General features: G+C 40.2%; 1 protein-coding gene across 6 annotated transcripts in view; it reads right to left on the minus strand.

Moving 5' to 3' along the window:
* The window catches only part of PSPC1 (paraspeckle component 1), a 94,093-nt gene that overhangs the window by 37,745 nt on the left and 36,825 nt on the right, over positions 1-19,523 (minus strand). For 5 of the 6 annotated variants that reach the window (XR_007131505.1, XR_007131506.1, XR_007131504.1 and 2 more), the window contains exon 6: positions 18,758-18,863. Coding sequence is in view for 3 of the 6 variants with exons in the window: in XM_047756404.1 (XP_047612360.1) it covers positions 18,758-18,863 (106 nt within the window). In the remaining 3 variants the exon portion in view is untranslated. Of the gene's footprint in view, positions 1-18,149; positions 18,428-18,757; positions 18,864-19,523 lie in introns of those variants that run through there. The other variant, XM_047756405.1, reaches the window with a different exon arrangement.

Raw genomic sequence — 19,523 nt, forward strand, 5'->3', positions numbered from 1 at the left:
TACTTTTGATTTGCCTTAAAGATGACAGCCTAGGAATGCAACTTCAATCATGGCATTCCCGACATGGCGCAGCAGAAACGAATCCGACTAGGAACCATGAGGTTGCAGGTTCGATCCCTGGCCTTGCTCAGTGGGTTGAGGATCCTGCGTTGCCGTGAGCTGTGGTGCAGGTGGAAGACGCAGCTCGGATTCTGCGTTACTGTGGCTGTGGTGTAGGCTGGCAGCAACAGCTCCGATTAAACCCCTAGCCTGATAACTTCCATATGCCGCGAGTTCGGCCCTAATAAGACAAAAGACAAACAAACAAAAAAAAAAAAAACAAAAAGAAACCAATTCCTATCAGAGGCTGATTATTACAGTCTCACTGTCTGAGACCTCGGTGTTCAAATCCCCCTTCTACACACCAACACCTCAGCTGGATGCCTACGATTGGTGGTACGAGAGAGAGCAAAACCTTGTCTACTATCTCTTTATAATTTCAGCTTTACTGTCACTTTCTGAAATAATGCATAGCTTTATTATTCACAAAATTAAGTAGATATCAACTTATTCTACTATTCTATCTCCCTCTTTAAGAAAATTCTGTGGAAAGTATATTAACATACTGAAGAGATCAACAATGGCCAAGACATTCCCTTTTTGATGTTCTATTATAAACTACTTCCAGTTCTAAAATACTTTTCTTTAAACAAGATAATCAGAATGTCTTAAAATAATCCATCCTAATGCAGCAGACCACTAGGTTAAAATAACAATTCATGCTGTGTATTATAGCATATTCCATTAAACATGCATACACTCAATTTATTTTTTACTGCTGACATTTCCTTAAAGAAAATTGCTGAGTACTATTTTACAGTGTTATATACTTAAAATTAAGAGATAGTGTAATTAGGTGCCAGATCCCTTTAAAAAAATTTTAGAATGAGCGAAAAAATTTCAGCTACCCAATCATGTCATGAAGTTAACCTCCTATAAATCTACTGCTACTTACTTCTAACAGGTAGAAAGCACCTGTGAAATTGGATTGTTATGATCATTATACAAGTACAGATGTGATAAATTCATTTGAGTAATAAAAAAAAGTTTAAAAAAATAAAGGGAGAGAGCAGAAACAATACGTGTGAGTAGCGGTCATCAACAACTAAGATAGTCCTTGTCACTCTAAGTACATCTCACTCTTCCAATAGAGAATCACCTGAAGAAGGCGCCTCCACTTCAAAACCATTACACAAGGCCCTCACCGCTACAAACTCTTCTAATATACTTCAAGTTAGAACTTATACCTAAGACGGGATTTTTTACAAAACAAATTTTAAGGATACATAATTACTTTTATTAAAGAAATGAGTATGATGTTTGGAGGGTTTTCTTGTTTTGGCTGTACCCAAGGCAAATGGAATTGCTCAGGCCAGGGATCAGCTCAAAGCCAGAGCTAAGGCTACACCGGATCCTTAACCAACTGTGCTGGGATGAGGATCAAGCCCACACCTCAGCGCTGACCCACGCCGCCGCACAGACAAACTGGGATCCTTAACCCTCGGCACCACAGTGCCAAAACCACCGTGGTCTGACATGCAACAACTTACATGTAAACAAAATCTCCTGGAGTTCCCGTCGTGGCGCAGTGGTTAATGAATCCGACTAGGAACCATGAGGTTGCGGGTTCGGTCCCCGCCCTTGCTCAGTGGGTTAACGATCCGGCGCTGCCATGAGCTGTGGTGTAGGTCGCAGACATAGCTCGGATCCCGAGTTGCTGTGGCTCTGGTGTAGGCCAGTGGCTACAGCTCCGATTCGACCCCTAGCCTGGGAACCTCCATATGCTGCGGGAGCGGCCCAAGAAATGGCAAAAAATAAAATAAAATTAAAAAAAAAAAAAAAATCTCCAAAGACTGCACTGCAAGGAGTGCTGCCATGGCTCACTGGTAATGAACCCAACTAGTATTCACAAGGACACGGATTTGATCCCTGGCCTTGCTCAGTGGGTCAAGGATCGGACGCTGCCGTGAGCTGTGGTGTAGGTCACAGGCGTGGCTCAGATCTGGAGCTGCTATGGCTAGGGCGCAGGCCTGCAGTTACAGCTTCAGTTCAACCCCTAGCCGGGGAACTTCTATATGCCACAAGTGCGGCCTAAAAAGCCAAAAAAAAAAAAAAAAAGACTGCATTGCAATATAAAGTCATAAAGCTATGATGAAAAATGTTTTCGTTCATTTTCTATATCCTCTCAGAAACCCTATGAAGTCAAGTCTACTATTAGTTATCACATGGAGAGATCATAAAACTGAGGCACAGGGCTGCTCAATAACTTACTCAGGGTCACATATATGGTAAGTAGCTGAGCTGACCTCAAAACTGTGTCAAAATCAGACTGCATAAATTTCCTATTTCACAGGGCACTTTCATTTTTTAAGAATTCCCATGAGGGCGTTCCCATTGCGGCACAGCAGAAACGAATCCAACTAGGAACCATGAGGTTGTGGGACTGATCCCTGGCCTTGCTTAGTGGGTTAAGGATCCGGCGTCACCGTGAGCTGTGGTGTAGGCTGGAAGCTGTCGCTTCAATCTGACCCCTAGTCTGGCAACCTCCGTATGCCACAGGTGTGGCCCTAAAAAGCAAAAAAAAAAAAAAAAAAAAGAATTCCAATAAGGACTAACAAAAGGAAAGGCTTCTCATGAATTCTTACCATATTATATTTATAAGGTGTGCCCTCTGATAAAAGGATTATCCATAGGCATTCCCGAAATCTGGTCACTAAAATATAAATTCACAGTTGACCAAAAAAGAAAGTAAAGTATGACTGATTCTAGAACCACACATCATATCAGAGGGCTAGAAAGCTGACATAGTGTCCATCAGGATTCAGGTTCAATTCCAGGCCTTGCTCAGTCGGTTAAGTATCCAGCGTAGGTCAGAGATGCAGCTTGGATCCTGTGTTGCTGTGGCTGTATAGACTGCAGCTACAACTCTGATTAGATCCCTTGACCAGGAACTTCCATAAGCCACAAGTGTGGCCATAAAAAAAAAAATTAAAGCAGGATCCCATTAATACAGAAGTTCTCAAGGTGTGGTTCCTGCAGTGCTGAAAGTCCCCAAGATGCATCCAACACACGCACAAACTCAACACTACTTCAAGTCTCATGGTCACTGGAATGAGACACAGTTCTAACACTGGTCTATTTTGGGATCTTCACTCCAGGCATTCTCGGGGATGGTGCAAGAGCAACAGTGGGCAAGAATCCTGGTGTCTTAACCCAAATCCAGGCACTTACAGTCCAGGTTTCCCAGCGACCACGGTGTTCTTCGCATTACGATACAATTACAGTCAAGCTACGCCTACCGTGATCACGCAGCACTATCCGTCAGTACACATCTTTTTATCATTCTATGCAACAAAAGATAGACACACACATATATAAAAAATTACTTCCGTATGCTGAAGTCGAGTTGTTATTTCAAGAAAAGCCATGCCTGCAATTGGGTTATAAGCAGAATAAAACTTTTTCCTGGAGCAAGTATTTACATTTAACAGACGAACCAAGTACTGACTTGTATTCCAAGCAGATGAGATGAGTGGCTGATATTAAGAAATGTGATTTCTTTTTAAATTTTGTTTTACAAACTACTTTAATATTTGGAAGACTTATTTGCATAACTCAATGGATCAGTCTTTTTCTCTTTGGTACAAAACATTACAAACACATGCATGGGTAAAAGACCCATTCCAAGACCAAGGCAGACCAATGGACTCTAATGCAAATGAGCACTTTTAAGGAACGACTGCTTGTCAATTATCAAACAAGAATATTCACAATTATCTGGTAAAGTTAAAATATATATACTTGTCTCCATTTGATAATTACTTATCTGTGTGAAACCAGATTTTCTTCATGTACTTTTACCAAAAAAACATTCTGCAGTATATGGAATGCAAAAGCAAATGTGGGAAGCCAACCATTTTCTATAAAGCCAAACATCAAATAAATTCACAAAACAGTACACCACCACCACTCTTCCTGCTATACAAAGCTGAACATTAATTTGCAACACAATGTTAAAAAAAAGTCCAGTCTTCCTACTATAACCCATTTTCTTTTAAATCTCTTTTAATTTCTAATATGGTAAATTGAAATATAACCTAAACAAAAGCTCTTTGGAGGCTTCAATAACTTTTATTTATTATTATTTTAATCTTTTTAGTGCCACACTCATAGAATATGGAGGTTCCCAGACTAGGGGTCAAGTTGGAGCTGCAGCCGCCAGCCTACGCCACAGCCACAGCAATGCCAGATCCAAGCCATGTCTGTGACCTACACCACAGCTCATGGCAATGCTGGATCCTCAACCCACTGAGCTAGGCCAGGGATCGAACCTGCATCCGTTTCGTGACAAGTCAGATTCGTTTCTGTGACATGCCATGATGAGAACTCGTTAATTTTCAGTAGCTTTAAAAAAGGACTTGAATCCAAAATGTTTGACAACCACTGTTTTCAAGTCCCAGTCATTATCTCTTCATGAAAATATAAAGCAGAAGAAAACTTGTACTAATGTACCAGTGTACCCCCAGGTGGAGAACTTTTTTTTTATGGAGAATACTGACTTTTTCCCTTAATACTTAGGACAGCATCTCTGATTCTGAAGATAATTTAGGGTTGTTTTTTTTAAGGCAATCTAATTTACAGGAACTAAATGATGCAAATATTAGACTAAAATAATGTATAACAGAATGCCTAAGGCTTAGGAAACAGTAAACTAAATAACGATGGACAATCTGACTAAACCAATTTAACTGGAAACAATATTCTGCAATCGATGACAGTATTTCCACCAATCCAAATTCTTATCGGAGTCAACAGTTCAGCCGCAATCATTCTCCAATTCATCAAATGCTTTCGTGTATGACTCTAAAGAAACTTTCATGGAATGTACAAGGACTACATATGCCACTTAGGTTCCACCTCTTTACAAAGATAATGCTACAAATCCCAATATAAAATTACCTCTAGCACGTGGAAATCGATCTTTTCCTTCACTAAAAGGAACATTACTAGTTTATACAAAAGAATAAAAGACTATTAGAGAGCTAGTCCGACTTTCACTGGAGTAGCTGCCATCATGGCACAGGGAGTAAAGAATCCAACTGCAGCGCCCAGGGTGAACGCAGAGGTGAGGGTTCATACAGCGACGGTGCAGCCATAAAAAAACTTACATGTTCATCAGAGAAATTAAACAAAATTGTTAGCATTTAGAAATACTAAGTAACAAACTTATTTAGACAAATGCAACAAAAATAATGACATGAAATATTTTTCAAAATAGGAATAAAGAAAAAAATTACAAAAAAGGCCACTATGCCAACAAATTGCTCATTTAAAAAGTATCAGGTTATTAAAAAGTAATAAGCATCAAGAAAGTAATCTTCTAATAATCTAAAAAGGGAAGTAAGACATGTTCCTATGAACAGAGCTCAAATAATACAATGCAAACTTCGCAATATAACCCACAGAGAATGCATAGAAGACACTCTTAATTCAAGCAATAAACAAGAGTATTTTCCAAGACATACATGGCCATATGGATAGGGGGGAACGTTTTAAGTAACATGACATGATCTTTAAAACATACAACGTAGTGTTTTTTCCCTTCAATCTGAAAACATGCACCCCCAATACCTGTACCAGTGAGGACAGAGGAATGTTTCTCAGCTTTATGACCCCAAAAGTGAAATGTACATCATGTACCATTAGGGACCTGCAAGTTGAGATGAGATACCGCAACAAACCTATTGATTACAACACCCACAAACCTAAACAGTGACAACACTAAATGCTGGTAAGGATGTGAAGAAACAGGAATTTCCATTCATTGCTGTTGGAAAAGCAAAAAGGGAGGTCCACTTTGCAAGACAATTTAAGAGTTTCTTACAAAACTAAACATACATACTCTTCCCCCCCCCCTCCGGTTTTTCTGCCTTTTCTAGGGCCGCTCCCTCAGCATATGGAGGTTCCCAGGCTAGGGGTCTATAATTGGAGCTATAGCCCCCGGCCTACGCCAGAGCCACAGCAATGCGGGATCCGAGCCGTGTCTGCAACCTACACCACAGCTCACGGCCAAGCCGGATCCTTGACCCACTGAGCAAGGCCAGGGACCGAACCCGCAACCTCATGGTTCTTAGTCAGATTTGTTAACCACTGCGCCACGACGAGAACTCCAAACTTATGTACTCTTACCATAGGCTCCAGCAGTCAATCATACACTTGCTGTTACCCAAAGGAGTTGAAAATGAATATCCCCACAAAAACCTCCACAAGGATACTGACAATAGCTTTCTTCACAACTGCCAACTAAGACATCCTTCAGCAGGTGACAGACAGACTTGCGTATCGACAGCGTCCAGAAGAAAGGAGCGCTGAGCCATATGGAAAACACAACAGGAGGAATCGTACTAAGTGATTATTACCAAAAGCCAAAAGAGGCTCACACAGGATGGCTCCAACTGGAGACAAGAAAAGAATCGGTGACCGCCCGGGATGGCGACAAGGGGCGGAAGGTGGAGCATTCAGGACTCTCACATAGGGTTTCCGGGCTGGGAGGCCACGGAATGTAAACTATGAACACGTGATGAAGAGAGCGTGTCAGTGCGAGTTCACCCACAAGAACAAACAGACCCTCCGTGCTGCAGGGATCTAAGGGCAGGGAGTCCACGTGTACGTGGGTAAAGGACGAACGTGGGAAATCTGTGTACCGCCCGCTCAACTGCGCTGTGAACCCAAAACTACTCTAAAATACAGTTTCTTTTTGAACAATAAATTGCATCTTACCACAAGTTTTAGTAATGAAATAATAACCATTTGCTACTTATTAAAGGAACCGTAAATACACACAGGGGGACTTATTCTTAGCTTTCTACATTCATGAACCGTTGTGGCGCAGTGGAAACGAATCTGACTAGCATCCATGAGGACGCAGGTTTGATCCCAGGCCTTGCTCAGTGGGTTAAGGATCCGGCATTGCCGAGAGCTGTGGTGTAGGTTGCAGACTCGGCTTGGATCTGGCGTGGCTGTGGCTGTGGCTGGCGGCCACAGCTCTGATTCCACCCCTAGCCTGGGAACCTCCATATGCCGGAGATGCAGCCCTGCAAAGACAAAAAAACAAAGAACAAAAAAACCTAAATGCAAGTGCCTCATAAACTACAATTCCACTCAATTTTTTTTTTCTTTTTTGGCCACACCTGTGGCATACGGAAGCTCCTAGGTCAGAAACTGAATCCGAACTGGAGCTGGGACCTACAGCACAGCTGCAGTAACACCAGCCAGATTCATAAGCCACTGCTGGGATTGAATCAGCCTCCACAGAGATAAGCTGGATCATTAACCCTGATGCACCACAGCAGGAACTTGCCAAAGTGAATTTTTAAAGCCTGATTCAGGCAACTTTGTAAAACAGACTGTTTTGAGGTCACTGTCAAATTCAACTGCTTGTGTAGCAAAATCAATTGCTACTTTTTAATACACATGGTGGCTAATTGAAGATTAAATGTAACTACATATACTCCAACATGCATCAAGAGACTGAAGAAAATATTTTAAAATATTTTAAACAAATTAACTTTTTAGACAAATTTACACTGAGCTGACAATTTTATTTCTAATCTACATACCTGAGGGTATAGTAAATTTTCAAGATTATCCTTGTCAACTGTCATGGCAAAATCCCTCTGAAAAGCTGCTTTTAAAAACAAATTAGGGGAGTTCCCGGCGTGGCGCAGTGGTTAACAATCCGACTAGGAACCATGAGGTTGCGGGTTCGGTCCCTGGCCTCGCTCAGTGGGTTAAGGATCCGGCGTTGCCGTGAGCTGTGGTGTAGGTTGCAGACACGGCTCGGATCCCGCGTTGCTGTGGCTCTGGCGTAGGCAGGTGGCTACAGCTCCGATTCGACCCCCAGCCTGGGAACCTCCCTATGCCGCAGGGGCGGCCCAAGAAATAGCAGAAAAGACAATAAATAAATAAATGAATAGATACAATAAAAACAAACTAGGGCGATCCCTAACAATCCCTACTAGGATCCACGAGGATGTGGGTTCAAACCCTGGCCTCGCTCAGCAGGTGAAGGACCCAGTGCTGCTGTGAGCTGTGGTGTAGGTCGCAGACACAGTTCAGATCCCACACTGCTGTGACTGTGGCGTAGGACAGCAGCTATAGCTCTGATTTGAACCCTAGCCTGGGAACTCCTATATGCCTAGAGTGCGGCCCTAAAAAGCAAAACAAACAAACAAAAAAAACTGAAATTAAATAGCAGTATTTCACTGTTCTTCAAATTTAGTATCCCAAACTTTCTAGGGCCGCACCTAGAGCATATCCAAGTTCCCAGACTAGGGGTCGAATCGGAGCTGCAGCTGCCATCCCACGCCACAGCCGCAGCACCACCAGATCCAAGGCACGTCTGGACCACAGCTCCCAGCAACGCCAGAGATACTGGGATCAAACCCGAGTCTTCATGGATACTAGCTGGGTTCACTACTGTTGAGTAATAACGGGACCTCCCTATCCCAAATTTTTAAAGACATCAGTAATAAAGATACCAACTACAACAAAGACACAACCCTTTCTTTTTAATGGTCACCCTCATAGTATTTCCATGTTCCCAGGCCAGGGATCGAATCCAAGTCACAGCTACAACCTACTCCACCGCTGCGGAACACTGGACGTTTTAACCCACTGCGCCACGGTGAGTTTGGCCAGGGATCAAACTCACATCTCTGCAGTGACCTGATCCAACGCGCTCAGATCCTTAACCCACTGTGCCATGGCAGAACCTCCCAGACATAATAATTTTAATTTTTTTTACCAAAGCACATTAATTCTGGGGACTGGCTTGCATTTCTTTACCTATAACCTCTTACCCAGTATTTTTACATATCAAAATCAAAACAGTTGTCATAATTGGTAAAATCAAGATATGAAAGATGAAACAAAACAGCAATATAAGCTGCACAAAAAACAATGCCAAACTGGTCCCAGCAACAGAAGAAAGCAACACAGTGTATGTATTCAAATGTATTAAGAATGAAGTAAGTACATTAAGTGTTTAAGAGAAGAGTGTCTTTTTCTGTTTGCGACACATTTAAACATTTAAACAAGTTACTTTGATAGTCCACCAGAAGCTTTGAAATGTTGAAAAATTACACACTCTTTTAAAGTAGATAACCCAAAGCAACACGTTAAAATGGTAACTAAATACAATTCAAAAAGTTACAAAAAATTCATAATTATAAGAGAAAGTACTCAACAAGCATTTCAATTGTTCAAAGCAGAACTTAGAAAAAGCAGTAATATGTCAAACTAAGGTGGAGTTACCGTTGTGGCTCTATAGTAACGAACGCAACTAATACCCACGAGGACAAGGGTTTGATTCCTGGCCTGTCTCAGTGGGTTAAGGATCCGGCGCTGCCTTGAGCTGCTGAGCTGCTGTGGTATGTGTAGGCTGGTAGCTGAAGCTCCGATTTAACCCCTAGCCTGGGAACTTCCATGTGTCGTGTGTGAAGTCCTAAAAAAAAAAAAAAGACCAAAAAAAAAAGCTGTATCTGTGAATCATGGTAAACTCACGACCGGAAAAGACAGGATTTGCAAAGTGGGGCACAATATAGTGGAAAACATCCTACGAAAACAAGGCAAACTTACCCACATGCTCGCCATTACTTGACATCTGAAACAGAAGTAAATGCGTTTCCCCAGCCGAACATGCTCATTTTCCAAACCGGGTCTTCTGCTCCCTAACACTAGTAGTTAATCATCACACACAGATAGTGATAGCCTCGTTTATCTAGTTTGATTTGGTAGAAAATTCTGACACTTCAGGGGGTACTACAGAGTTTCATGGTCTCAATACAAGTACAGAAGGTAACGGATACTGAACGGCCTAAAATCTTTTTTACATAATCATCTTGTAAGACAACTCCTGGAAGGGGCTCTACATCACAAAGCGAAGTAACAGTTTTTATGTCTTTCCAGAATTTTTTTGTTATTAACTCAAAAACTATGTAATAAATGAACAAAATTCCTATTATTTGCATTGCATGCAGTGGACATTTAAAAAAATTTTCACTTTAGTTCAACACTCATATTCGCCAAAACTGACTCAACTCTTCTCCAACTCATCTAAAAAAGTAAAAATTAGCTAAAAGATCTTACCATTCTGAACTAAGTAAGATTAGAAGAACTTACCATTTCAAATGAAAAGACCTGAAGTATTCCTACAACACAGCAAAATAAGTCGACTGTATCAGTTTTTTCAATATACCCATTGGGAGTTCCCGTCGTGGCGCAGTGGTTAACGAATCTGACTAGGAACCATGAGGTTGCGGGTTTGGTCCCTGCCCTTGCTCAGTGGGTTGGCGATCCGGCGTTGCCGTGAGCTGTGGTGTGGGTTGCAGAGGCGGCTCGGATCCCGCGTTGCTGTGGCCCTGGTGTAGGCCGGTGGCTACAGCTCCGATTCGACCCCTGGCCTGGGAACCTCCATATGCCGCGGGAGCAGCCCAAAGAAATAGCAAAAAGACAAAAAAAATCAAAAACAAAAAAACAAAAGACTCCAGCGCTCAATATGGATAAACATGTAAGGTGACAGTTATAAGGTAATGTAAGTACTAAAAAGGATCAAACTCAAAAGGACGTAGCATCTTAGGTGGGGTGAGTAATCCAAGGAGGTTGCGTATGCACAGAGTACCCACCGTCTCCAGGAGGGAAAAAGAGACATGGAAATTTTCCTGGACACGAGCCTCTCTGAAACTCTAAAGGAATGTAGGGCCAAAAATGACACGGAGTCATCTAATACGACACAGAAATAGTTAAGTCCAACCAAGTGTCCTCTGATGCAATGTGAAAAGAACATAAAGGACGTAGTAACCACTCCCATCTGGGTTGTTACGAGACAACGGGAGGGGAAAACAAGACCTAGCATCCTCAGACACAACGGGATGAAGGTGACCGCGCATCCTGCTTTGCCTGGACAGCCTATTTACACCTGCTGTAAGAGAAGTAATTTTACATTGTACTCATACTCATTTGTCCTAGTTTTGATGAAAACTTTAAGGTTTTCCCTACAAATAATTGGACATCATTAAAATTATTAAATAATCCTTCTGAGAAGTGATCCAAGATTTCAACCGCTGGTTAAAATTGATTATTATCTTCAACCCAAATACCCCAAATATCAAAAGCCCAAAGATAACTTCCAAGAGTATATGTTAACTTTAAAAACATTTATCTTTTCATCAGATGACAAAACTCTAAGTTCCAATCATGTACCATTCCCAAATGCTCAGAAAAGTTCCTGGGTCATCATAAAAAATAATTATTTTAGTGAATAAATAATAAAAACATAAAAAAACTGGTCACAATGAGAGCATTTTCTGGGAGGCCACTGCACAGGTGTGACTGTCCCAGTAGGTCACATCTAAACCTGACACCAAACCCAGCAAATAAAGCTTCAGTTTTTCCACAGGATGAAGAAGAGGTTATAAAAACTCATGAAATATGCCCATTGTTCAAATGCAACGAGTGTTTATCTAGCCTTCCAAAATACCCTGCTGCTGTAGTACAACCAAATCTCCTGAGAGCTAAATTCTAAGGAGATGCGACAGCCTTATCAAAGTCAAAAACACGGCAACTTCTCTCAAAACTCACCAACCACTTCAGAAAACGCACTTGTACACACTCACTAGTGAGCAACAACTAGGGTCAGTTCTCTCTGCAGCACCTATTAATGAGATGTTGTCACTGGCCAGAGTTTCTGGTCTTAGTTTTGTCTAAGAGATGGGCATAAAATCAAGAGGCAAATACAGCCATCACGGTCAAAACAGGTGCGTTCTCAAAAAACAATGCTTTCTGTCTCGACTGACTAAAGCCAAAAAGGCGTGACAGCTCTGAGACCCAAGCAGTGGGCAGGGACATCTTATCAGCCCTTCCAACAGCCTGCGCTCTGATTTACTGCCTTGACTACCATGGCACCTTCTGAACACTAATTTGGATTCTTCAAAAAAAAGAACCAAGGCTCTAGGATGTGAGGTGCTCTGCTCAATAAGCCTTCTAAAACACTGAAAAAGAATATACAAAATAATAAAATTACACCTTAATTCACGAACTCCTCTCAGTTTGGTTCATACGAACCACCTTTTAGAGATTCCCAACTCTCAGAATGGCCCCAGATGAGCGGTCGGCAAGCCATCCCGGGAAAGGGCAAGCTAGGAGCTCTCTGGCAGTAGCTCTCCATCTCTGCTGGCCAGCTGGTCCTGATAAAGCCTCAGAATCACGTCACAACTGGTCAACAAGGCCATTTTGAGGCAAAGCTGCCATCAACAAAATATAGATAAAGCTGTGTTCCAACAAAACTGTTTAAAAACAAGCAGTGCTCAGATTTGGCCTGGCTTAACCTTGTCTGTCAAACTCCAGTCTAGATGAACTATTTATAACACTAAAAATTAGCATATCACTTGAGAGGATACCACCCCACAGAAGGATGAAAAGTCCAACTGGAAGCTGCCATGTCAAACCCCCCAAGAGCACTGTGTTTTAATTGTGTAACTCCTGTCTCCCATGTGGGAATGGCCAAAAAGCTAACTTCCAACTCTCCAAGTCCCATAAAAATTTCAACTACAAGTCTAATTACAACATATGGCCAGTGCTTTTCTATCTTTGCTAATGAAAATAAACAAGCTAAAGAGCTTTTTTTTTTTCCTTTTCTAGGGCCGCACCTGCGGCACATGGAGGTTCCCAGGCTAGGGGTCTAATCGGAGCTGTAGCTGCCGGCCTACACCACAGCCACAGGAGCACCAGATCCGAGCCGTGTCTGCAACCTACACCACAGCTCACAGCAACACTGGATCCTTAACCCACTGAGCAGGGCCAGGGATCGAACCCACAACCTCATGGTTCCTAGTCAGATTCGTTAACCACTGCGCCTTGACGGGACCTCCTGAAGAGCGTTTTAAAATGCAGATCCCGTGGCTCCAATCCAGACCCAAGGGACTGTATCTTTTTTTAAATTCCACAGATGTGCTACAAAGGTTGAAAACTACTGGATTTAACTAAAACTTTGATGGATGGCAGAATCTACTAGGATCACAAAATGAGTCAATTTGTAGGATGGAGACCTGATAACCCAGATCTTTTAAAAGCTCCCTGAAGGTTTACTATGCGCTACTAAAGACAACCACGGAGAGGTACCACTGACCTGGCTGCATCTCCTCAATGCTTTTAGCCTCACTGTTTACTAAGCCTGGGGGGTGGGGGTTTACAACAGAGCACCTCTGACAAACAAACATGGGTCAGATGATTGCCTTACTTAGAATGTGATAAACATGCACCTTCAGGGTTTTTTTTGGTCTTCTTGTCTTTTCTAGGGCCGCACTCGTGGCATATGGAGGTTCCCAGGCTAGGGGTCGAATTGGAGCTGTAGCCACTGGCCTACACCACAGCAAAGCCAGATCCGAGCCGCGTCTGTGACCTACACCACAGCTCACGGCAACGCAGGATCCTTAACCCACTGAGCAGGGACAGGGATTGAACCTGTGACCTCATGGTTCCTAGTCAGATTCGTTAACCACTGAGCCATGACGATAACTCCTACCTTCAGAGTTTTACGCACGTGTTCAATTCTCCAGGGCTCTGCCCATCTACTCAAATGGGAATAAAAATTCTTACATATAAATTCGTATATATATCTTGAACTAGATTTAAAGAGCTACTCTTTTCTTCGCTAAAAACCAAATATTAATATTTACCAAGCCAGAAAGAGAAACTTAGGTTTTAAAACAAAGTGGCACACAAAGCAAGCATTGCCCCAATTTTCCAAAATGAAATTATTTTATAACTACATGATAAACTACTCAAGCAAGAATACATTTAGATATTTTTATATTATCATTTTTCTGAGAAAGCCAAGTTTACATTTTAAAAATAGTCTAATTAAAATATCCCTTTATTCCAATGAAACACTGTGTCCATACATAAAATGGTACACAGCACTACTTAAATGTATAGACTACTTAATTTACAGTAAGTCTAAGAACCTAATAGGAACAAAAGAAAAGGACAATCATAAAAACAGGGTCACAAATTCTTATGGTTAAGAGAATAACCTCTGCAATGTGTTCAAAAGTGGAAACATTGAGTTACATAGAAAATTTCAACCTCGTAAATACTAACTAGAAAATGGTTCAGATACGCTAGTCCACACTATGATAAAAATAAACCTAAACATAATTAAAGCACAGCATAAAATATATACATACATTGTTACAAGTCAAAAATATGTTATGCTCCAGGAGTGGAAAACAACCTGTTTCGGCTTTAGTCATGGAGCTGTTACCAAAGAGCATGACTTCTGGAGTTCCCACTGCGGCACGGTGGGTTAAGAATCCGACTGCAGTGGTTCAAGTTGCTGTAGAGCTTCAATTCCCGAACCAGCACACTGGGTTTACAGTGTTGCAGCTGTGGCTCAGATTCAATCTCTGGCCCAGGGAATTTCCATATGCTGCAAGTGCGGCCATTAAAAAAAGAAAAAAGTTTAACTTCCTCTAAGGAGAAAAAAGTTATGAAATTAAAATGACAGCTAACATATCCTTGACGAAGAGCTGACGTGTCCTTGAAGCTCCTAAAAATATATTCACATGTATATCATAATATTATGATAAAGACAAAAGCTAACAAAAAACCCCCTAAAACCTTGAGCAGATATGTGTTTTCCCTTTTGCTACAATAAAAAATTATTATTCAACATAAAATCAGTATTTATTTTATACTTCCGAGCTGACACTACTAGTTATGTTAGGATACACCTAATAGAAGTATGAGAAAAAAATGAGAGGTGATACTTTAAAACAAACCAAGAAAACCTACATGACTTTTACTGACGAGGCAAGCTAAACACTTACCATTTGCTTTCTCCCTTTAAATTGAACAGTGAAAAAAGAGAAGCACACAAGAGAGCCTAATTTCAAAGCTTTTAAAAACAAAAACAAACATTAAAATTGTTTAACAATTTTTCTCAAAGACAATTTTCAAAGTAGAGAATAACTGAGGCAACAATGTCCTCAATATTTTTTCTATTAACACAAAGTAGTCAAGACCAGTGAAGAGCTTTTGTTAATATTTCATTATTGCTTAATTATTTTACATTAACAAGCATTATGAAGCTGGAAACCAAATAAAACTGACAGGAAAATGACAAACATGCCTATTCATAATTTCAACCAAATAAAACTGACAGGAAAATGACAAACATGCCTATTCATAATTTCAAACTTCAAAAAAATCTAAAAATAGAACACAGACTATTTTACCTGAATATTTAATTCCATTGATATATGAAATTTTAAATACAATTTCTTTTCAGAAAACTAAGAGCTGAGTAATTTTGCGGCATAACATGAATATTAAAAAAAAATAATAAAAAAAAAATTAGCAACTACAATCTAGCCCAGGGTTCAGCAAGCTTTTTCTGTTAAAGAACCAAGGTGTAACTATTTTAGGCTTTGTAGGTCACGGAGTCTGTTTAACAGAAGTTTGGTTTTTTTTGGGGGGTGGGGGGTCTCCCTTATCAGTCAACAACATGTAAACACAATTCTTAGTTCTGTGATTAAGAGCAGCATGAAAATGGATACTGGGTCCAGGCTATGGCTGGCAGACCTCTGGTCTAGCCAAATCATTATGATGCTTCAAATATGCAACAGACACTTTAAGTAATTGCTTAAAATTATCTTAAAATATTCAATTGTCTAAGTTTTCTAAGAGCATAATGCTGCGAAACCATAAATCACCTTTGTTGAAAGGCTAATATATCTGCTCTATTTCTGAGTATCTAACTTATTTATTCTCTAATTTCACTGGCTGTCTGTAACATCTAACCACCATTAAAATGAATTTGAAACATGCAAGCGCTTTTAAATTAAAATAAGAATTTAAAGTATTTCAATTATATTTTGTGTTTTGTGCTTTTTTAGGGCCACACCCGTAGCATATGGAGGTTCCCAAGCTAGGGGTTAAGTTGGAGCTACAGCTGCCGGCCTACGCCAGAGCCACAGCAATATGGGATCTGAGCTGTGTCTGTGACCTACACCACAGCTCACGGCAACACCAGATCTTTAACCCACTGAGCAAGGCCAGGGACTAAACCTGCGACCTCGTGATTCCCAGGTGGATTCCTTTCTGCTGCGTCAAGACAGGAACTCCTTTCGATTTTAAATTGTGGCAACATTTCCAAATAGTTTTAGAATAGAAAAGTTGAGTTAAAACTATCTGGGCTCTGAGGGAGAGTGAGATGGATTGAGAGTTTGGGGTTAGTAAATACAAACTACTACATTTCGAATGGATTATCAACAAGGCCCTACTGTAGAGCATAGGGAACTATATCCAGTCTCCTGGGACAGACCAGGAAGGAAAATTAGCACAAAAAATGTACACACATGTGTATGACTGAGTCACTCTGCTGTAGAGCAGAAATTGGCACAACAATGTAAATCAACTACACTTTAAAGAAATCTATCAGTCCTTAATTACACCTGTACAGAATGACACTGAATGTACTAACAAACACTGTTACAGGTTTTAAAGACTGTGAAGTGATGGCAATCAAGCTTATGATATCACCAACTTCATCAAGTTTAACAGGAGAATAGATCTCACTTGACCATTTCGCGCTGGTCCCTAAATGATTTCGTACATGACCTCACTTCAACTAGCTATACCTCTGGTCCAAGAGTGTAAAGTCTATGCCAGAAAAACTTTAAGAAAGCTAATACTACCAACTTTATCATAAGCAAGAGTTTTAGTAAAAGAAATGTTCAGACACACAAAAGGACCAGGAAGCATTTCCAAATCCTCAAAGGAATGACATACAGTTTCTCTAAGCAACACATCACATGTGGTTTACATCGTGACTATAATTTAAGAGAGAAACAGTAGTTTTCAAAATATGTATTTCTGAAAAACCCTTTTAATTCAACATTTTTATAGCATAATATAAAATTTTTATGCTATAAAGCAATTTATCATTGATAAATTCAACAGACTTACGTTCAAATGCAACAACGAAAAAGGCAAAGACCACAGTTTAAAATGTCACTACGCAAGTGCTATGAATCCAGAGACGAAAAGACAACTGCAATGATGCTAAAATTCACTCTGAAAATTTTTTTTACAAAGCTTGAAAAAACCTACTCAACAATTTGGAAATGGAATTTAAACCGTGACCTATAAATAATTAAAATTTTCTAATTGACTTTAAATTGATTTCTAATTGATTTTTCATTCAAAGGATATTTACTTGATGGAAGGTAAGATAAAAACTTCTCGCTGTTCTAGTATTTATTTTGCTATGTGTCTATTTTATTTATTTTCGTCTTTTTTATCTTTTTAGGGTCGTACCCTTGGCATATGGAGGTCCCCAGGCTAGGGGTTGAATCGGAGCTACAGCTGCCAGCCTACACCACAGCAACTCAGGATTCGAGCCATGTCTGTGACCTACACCACAGCTCACGGCAATGCCGGATCGTTAACCCAATGAACAAGTCCAGGTATCGAACCTGCATCCTCATGCATACTACTAAGCCACGATGGGAACTCCCCTGTATTCATTTTATAGAAAAAAATTTAAGATTTTCTAAGGAAAAAGAAGAATAGGAACAGAGAAAGGAAAAAAAGGCACCAATGCCTTTAATTAACACCCTTAGCCTCAGAAACTTATTAAAGAATCATGGCTTTTGAATAGCTAGAGAAAAAAAATGGTAGCATTATTCAAAATGAGTTGTTCGCCTCAGGTGAACAATGAGACTCTGTCAGTTATCAGTAAGAAATTGTGGGTTTTAACACATGTGAAGTATTCTTTCTGCCCTAGAATTTGCCTCCCTCAAACAGAAACCCGAGGCTGTCTCTGGAACTAACTGCAGTTTACAACAAATTCAGGGATAAAGAACCTTGTTGAATATCACTGCAAAAATACAATTAACAAAATACAGGATATGAGATATGCTTTATAACAAGGGTCTGATTCTTTAAAAAAAATAAATAAATAAGGAAACAGTGAAAAAGAGGGACAGAAAATCAACTAAGAATATTGAACTTAACAATGTGAATAAATCAATTGTTGGAAGGAAAAAAATGTATAAGGCCTGAGTTAAACGGAACTTTTACTAGTTAATATTAAATAACTGACAATTTTGAAGGTATGGTAAAGACACTTGTCAAGAGAGTTCTTGTATCTTAGAGTTACATACTGATACTTACGAATGCAATCATGTGAAGTGAGGAACTGCATGTAAAGTGCCTCGGGAGTGTGGGTCTACTCGAAGATGGAAACGACCAGCCGGGGCGGACAACCGATACCGCGGAGGGGTGAGCATGCACTACGGTACTTTTCATTCTAAAAGCTTCCAAACTAAAGGATTTTTAATGTCGATTACTGGTAAAAATCAGACAAGTGGATATGATCAAGTTATCAAGATTCCTAATCTAGAAGCAATTAAGAAAAGATAAAGGAAAAAGGAAAAAAGTTTAATGTCCATTTCATAAGACAAGATTACCTTGAGAAACTAATTTTAATTTACTACCTGTAAGAGGTTAAGAAATTCGTTAGTTTAACCTAAACATGCAAATTCAGAAAGAGTAGAAAATATATTACTATATAAAGCAGTATCTAAAGAATTGCAAGCACACATCGTCCACCTGACGACACAAAACCATCTTAGTTAACCGGTATTTTACTTACGTTTTCCATATAGTTCGGCTTAAAGCCCTCCTGCTGCCGCCGCAGTTCCTCCTGCTCCCGGTGGCGGATCATTTCCTCTTCACGACGACGATGCTCTTCCTCATGCCTGAGAAGAGATTTTTAAATAAAACCTTCACGGTGCTTGACATACAAGCCATAATCATGTACCTTATTTCAGGTAAAACAAAATAAATTAGAGAAGACACACTATGCCAAGTATGTGATAATAACTGGCGTACCAAGTTCACCCTCCAAAAAAATAACTGAATTATGGTAAATCAAAAAAGTAAACACCAGACACCTACGGTCAATTAATCTTTGAGAAAGGAGGCAAGAATAAAAAATGGGAAAAAGACAGTCTCTTCAACAAGGTGCTGGGAAAACTGGACAGATGCATGTAAACCAATGAAACTGGAACACACCCTCAACCACGCACAAAAATAAACTCCAAATGGCTTAAAGACTTAAACATGAGTCAAGACACCATAAAACTCCTAGAAGAGAACATAGGCAAAACATTCTCTGACACCAACCATACAAATGTTTCCTTAGGTCAGTGTACCAAGGCAATAGAAATAAAAACAAGTCAATGGGACCTATTCAAACTTACAAGGCTTTGCACAGCAAAGGAAACCATTTGGAAAAAAAAAAAAAAAAGACAACCAACAGAATGTGAGGAAATAGCTGCAAACAATGCAACCAACAAGGGCTCTATCTCCAAAATATACAAACAGGAGTTCCCTCCGTGGCTCAGTGGTTAACAAAT

Source organism: Phacochoerus africanus, chromosome 13 (genome assembly GCF_016906955.1).
Source record: "Phacochoerus africanus isolate WHEZ1 chromosome 13, ROS_Pafr_v1, whole genome shotgun sequence".
Taxonomy (NCBI): domain Eukaryota; kingdom Metazoa; phylum Chordata; class Mammalia; order Artiodactyla; family Suidae; genus Phacochoerus; species Phacochoerus africanus.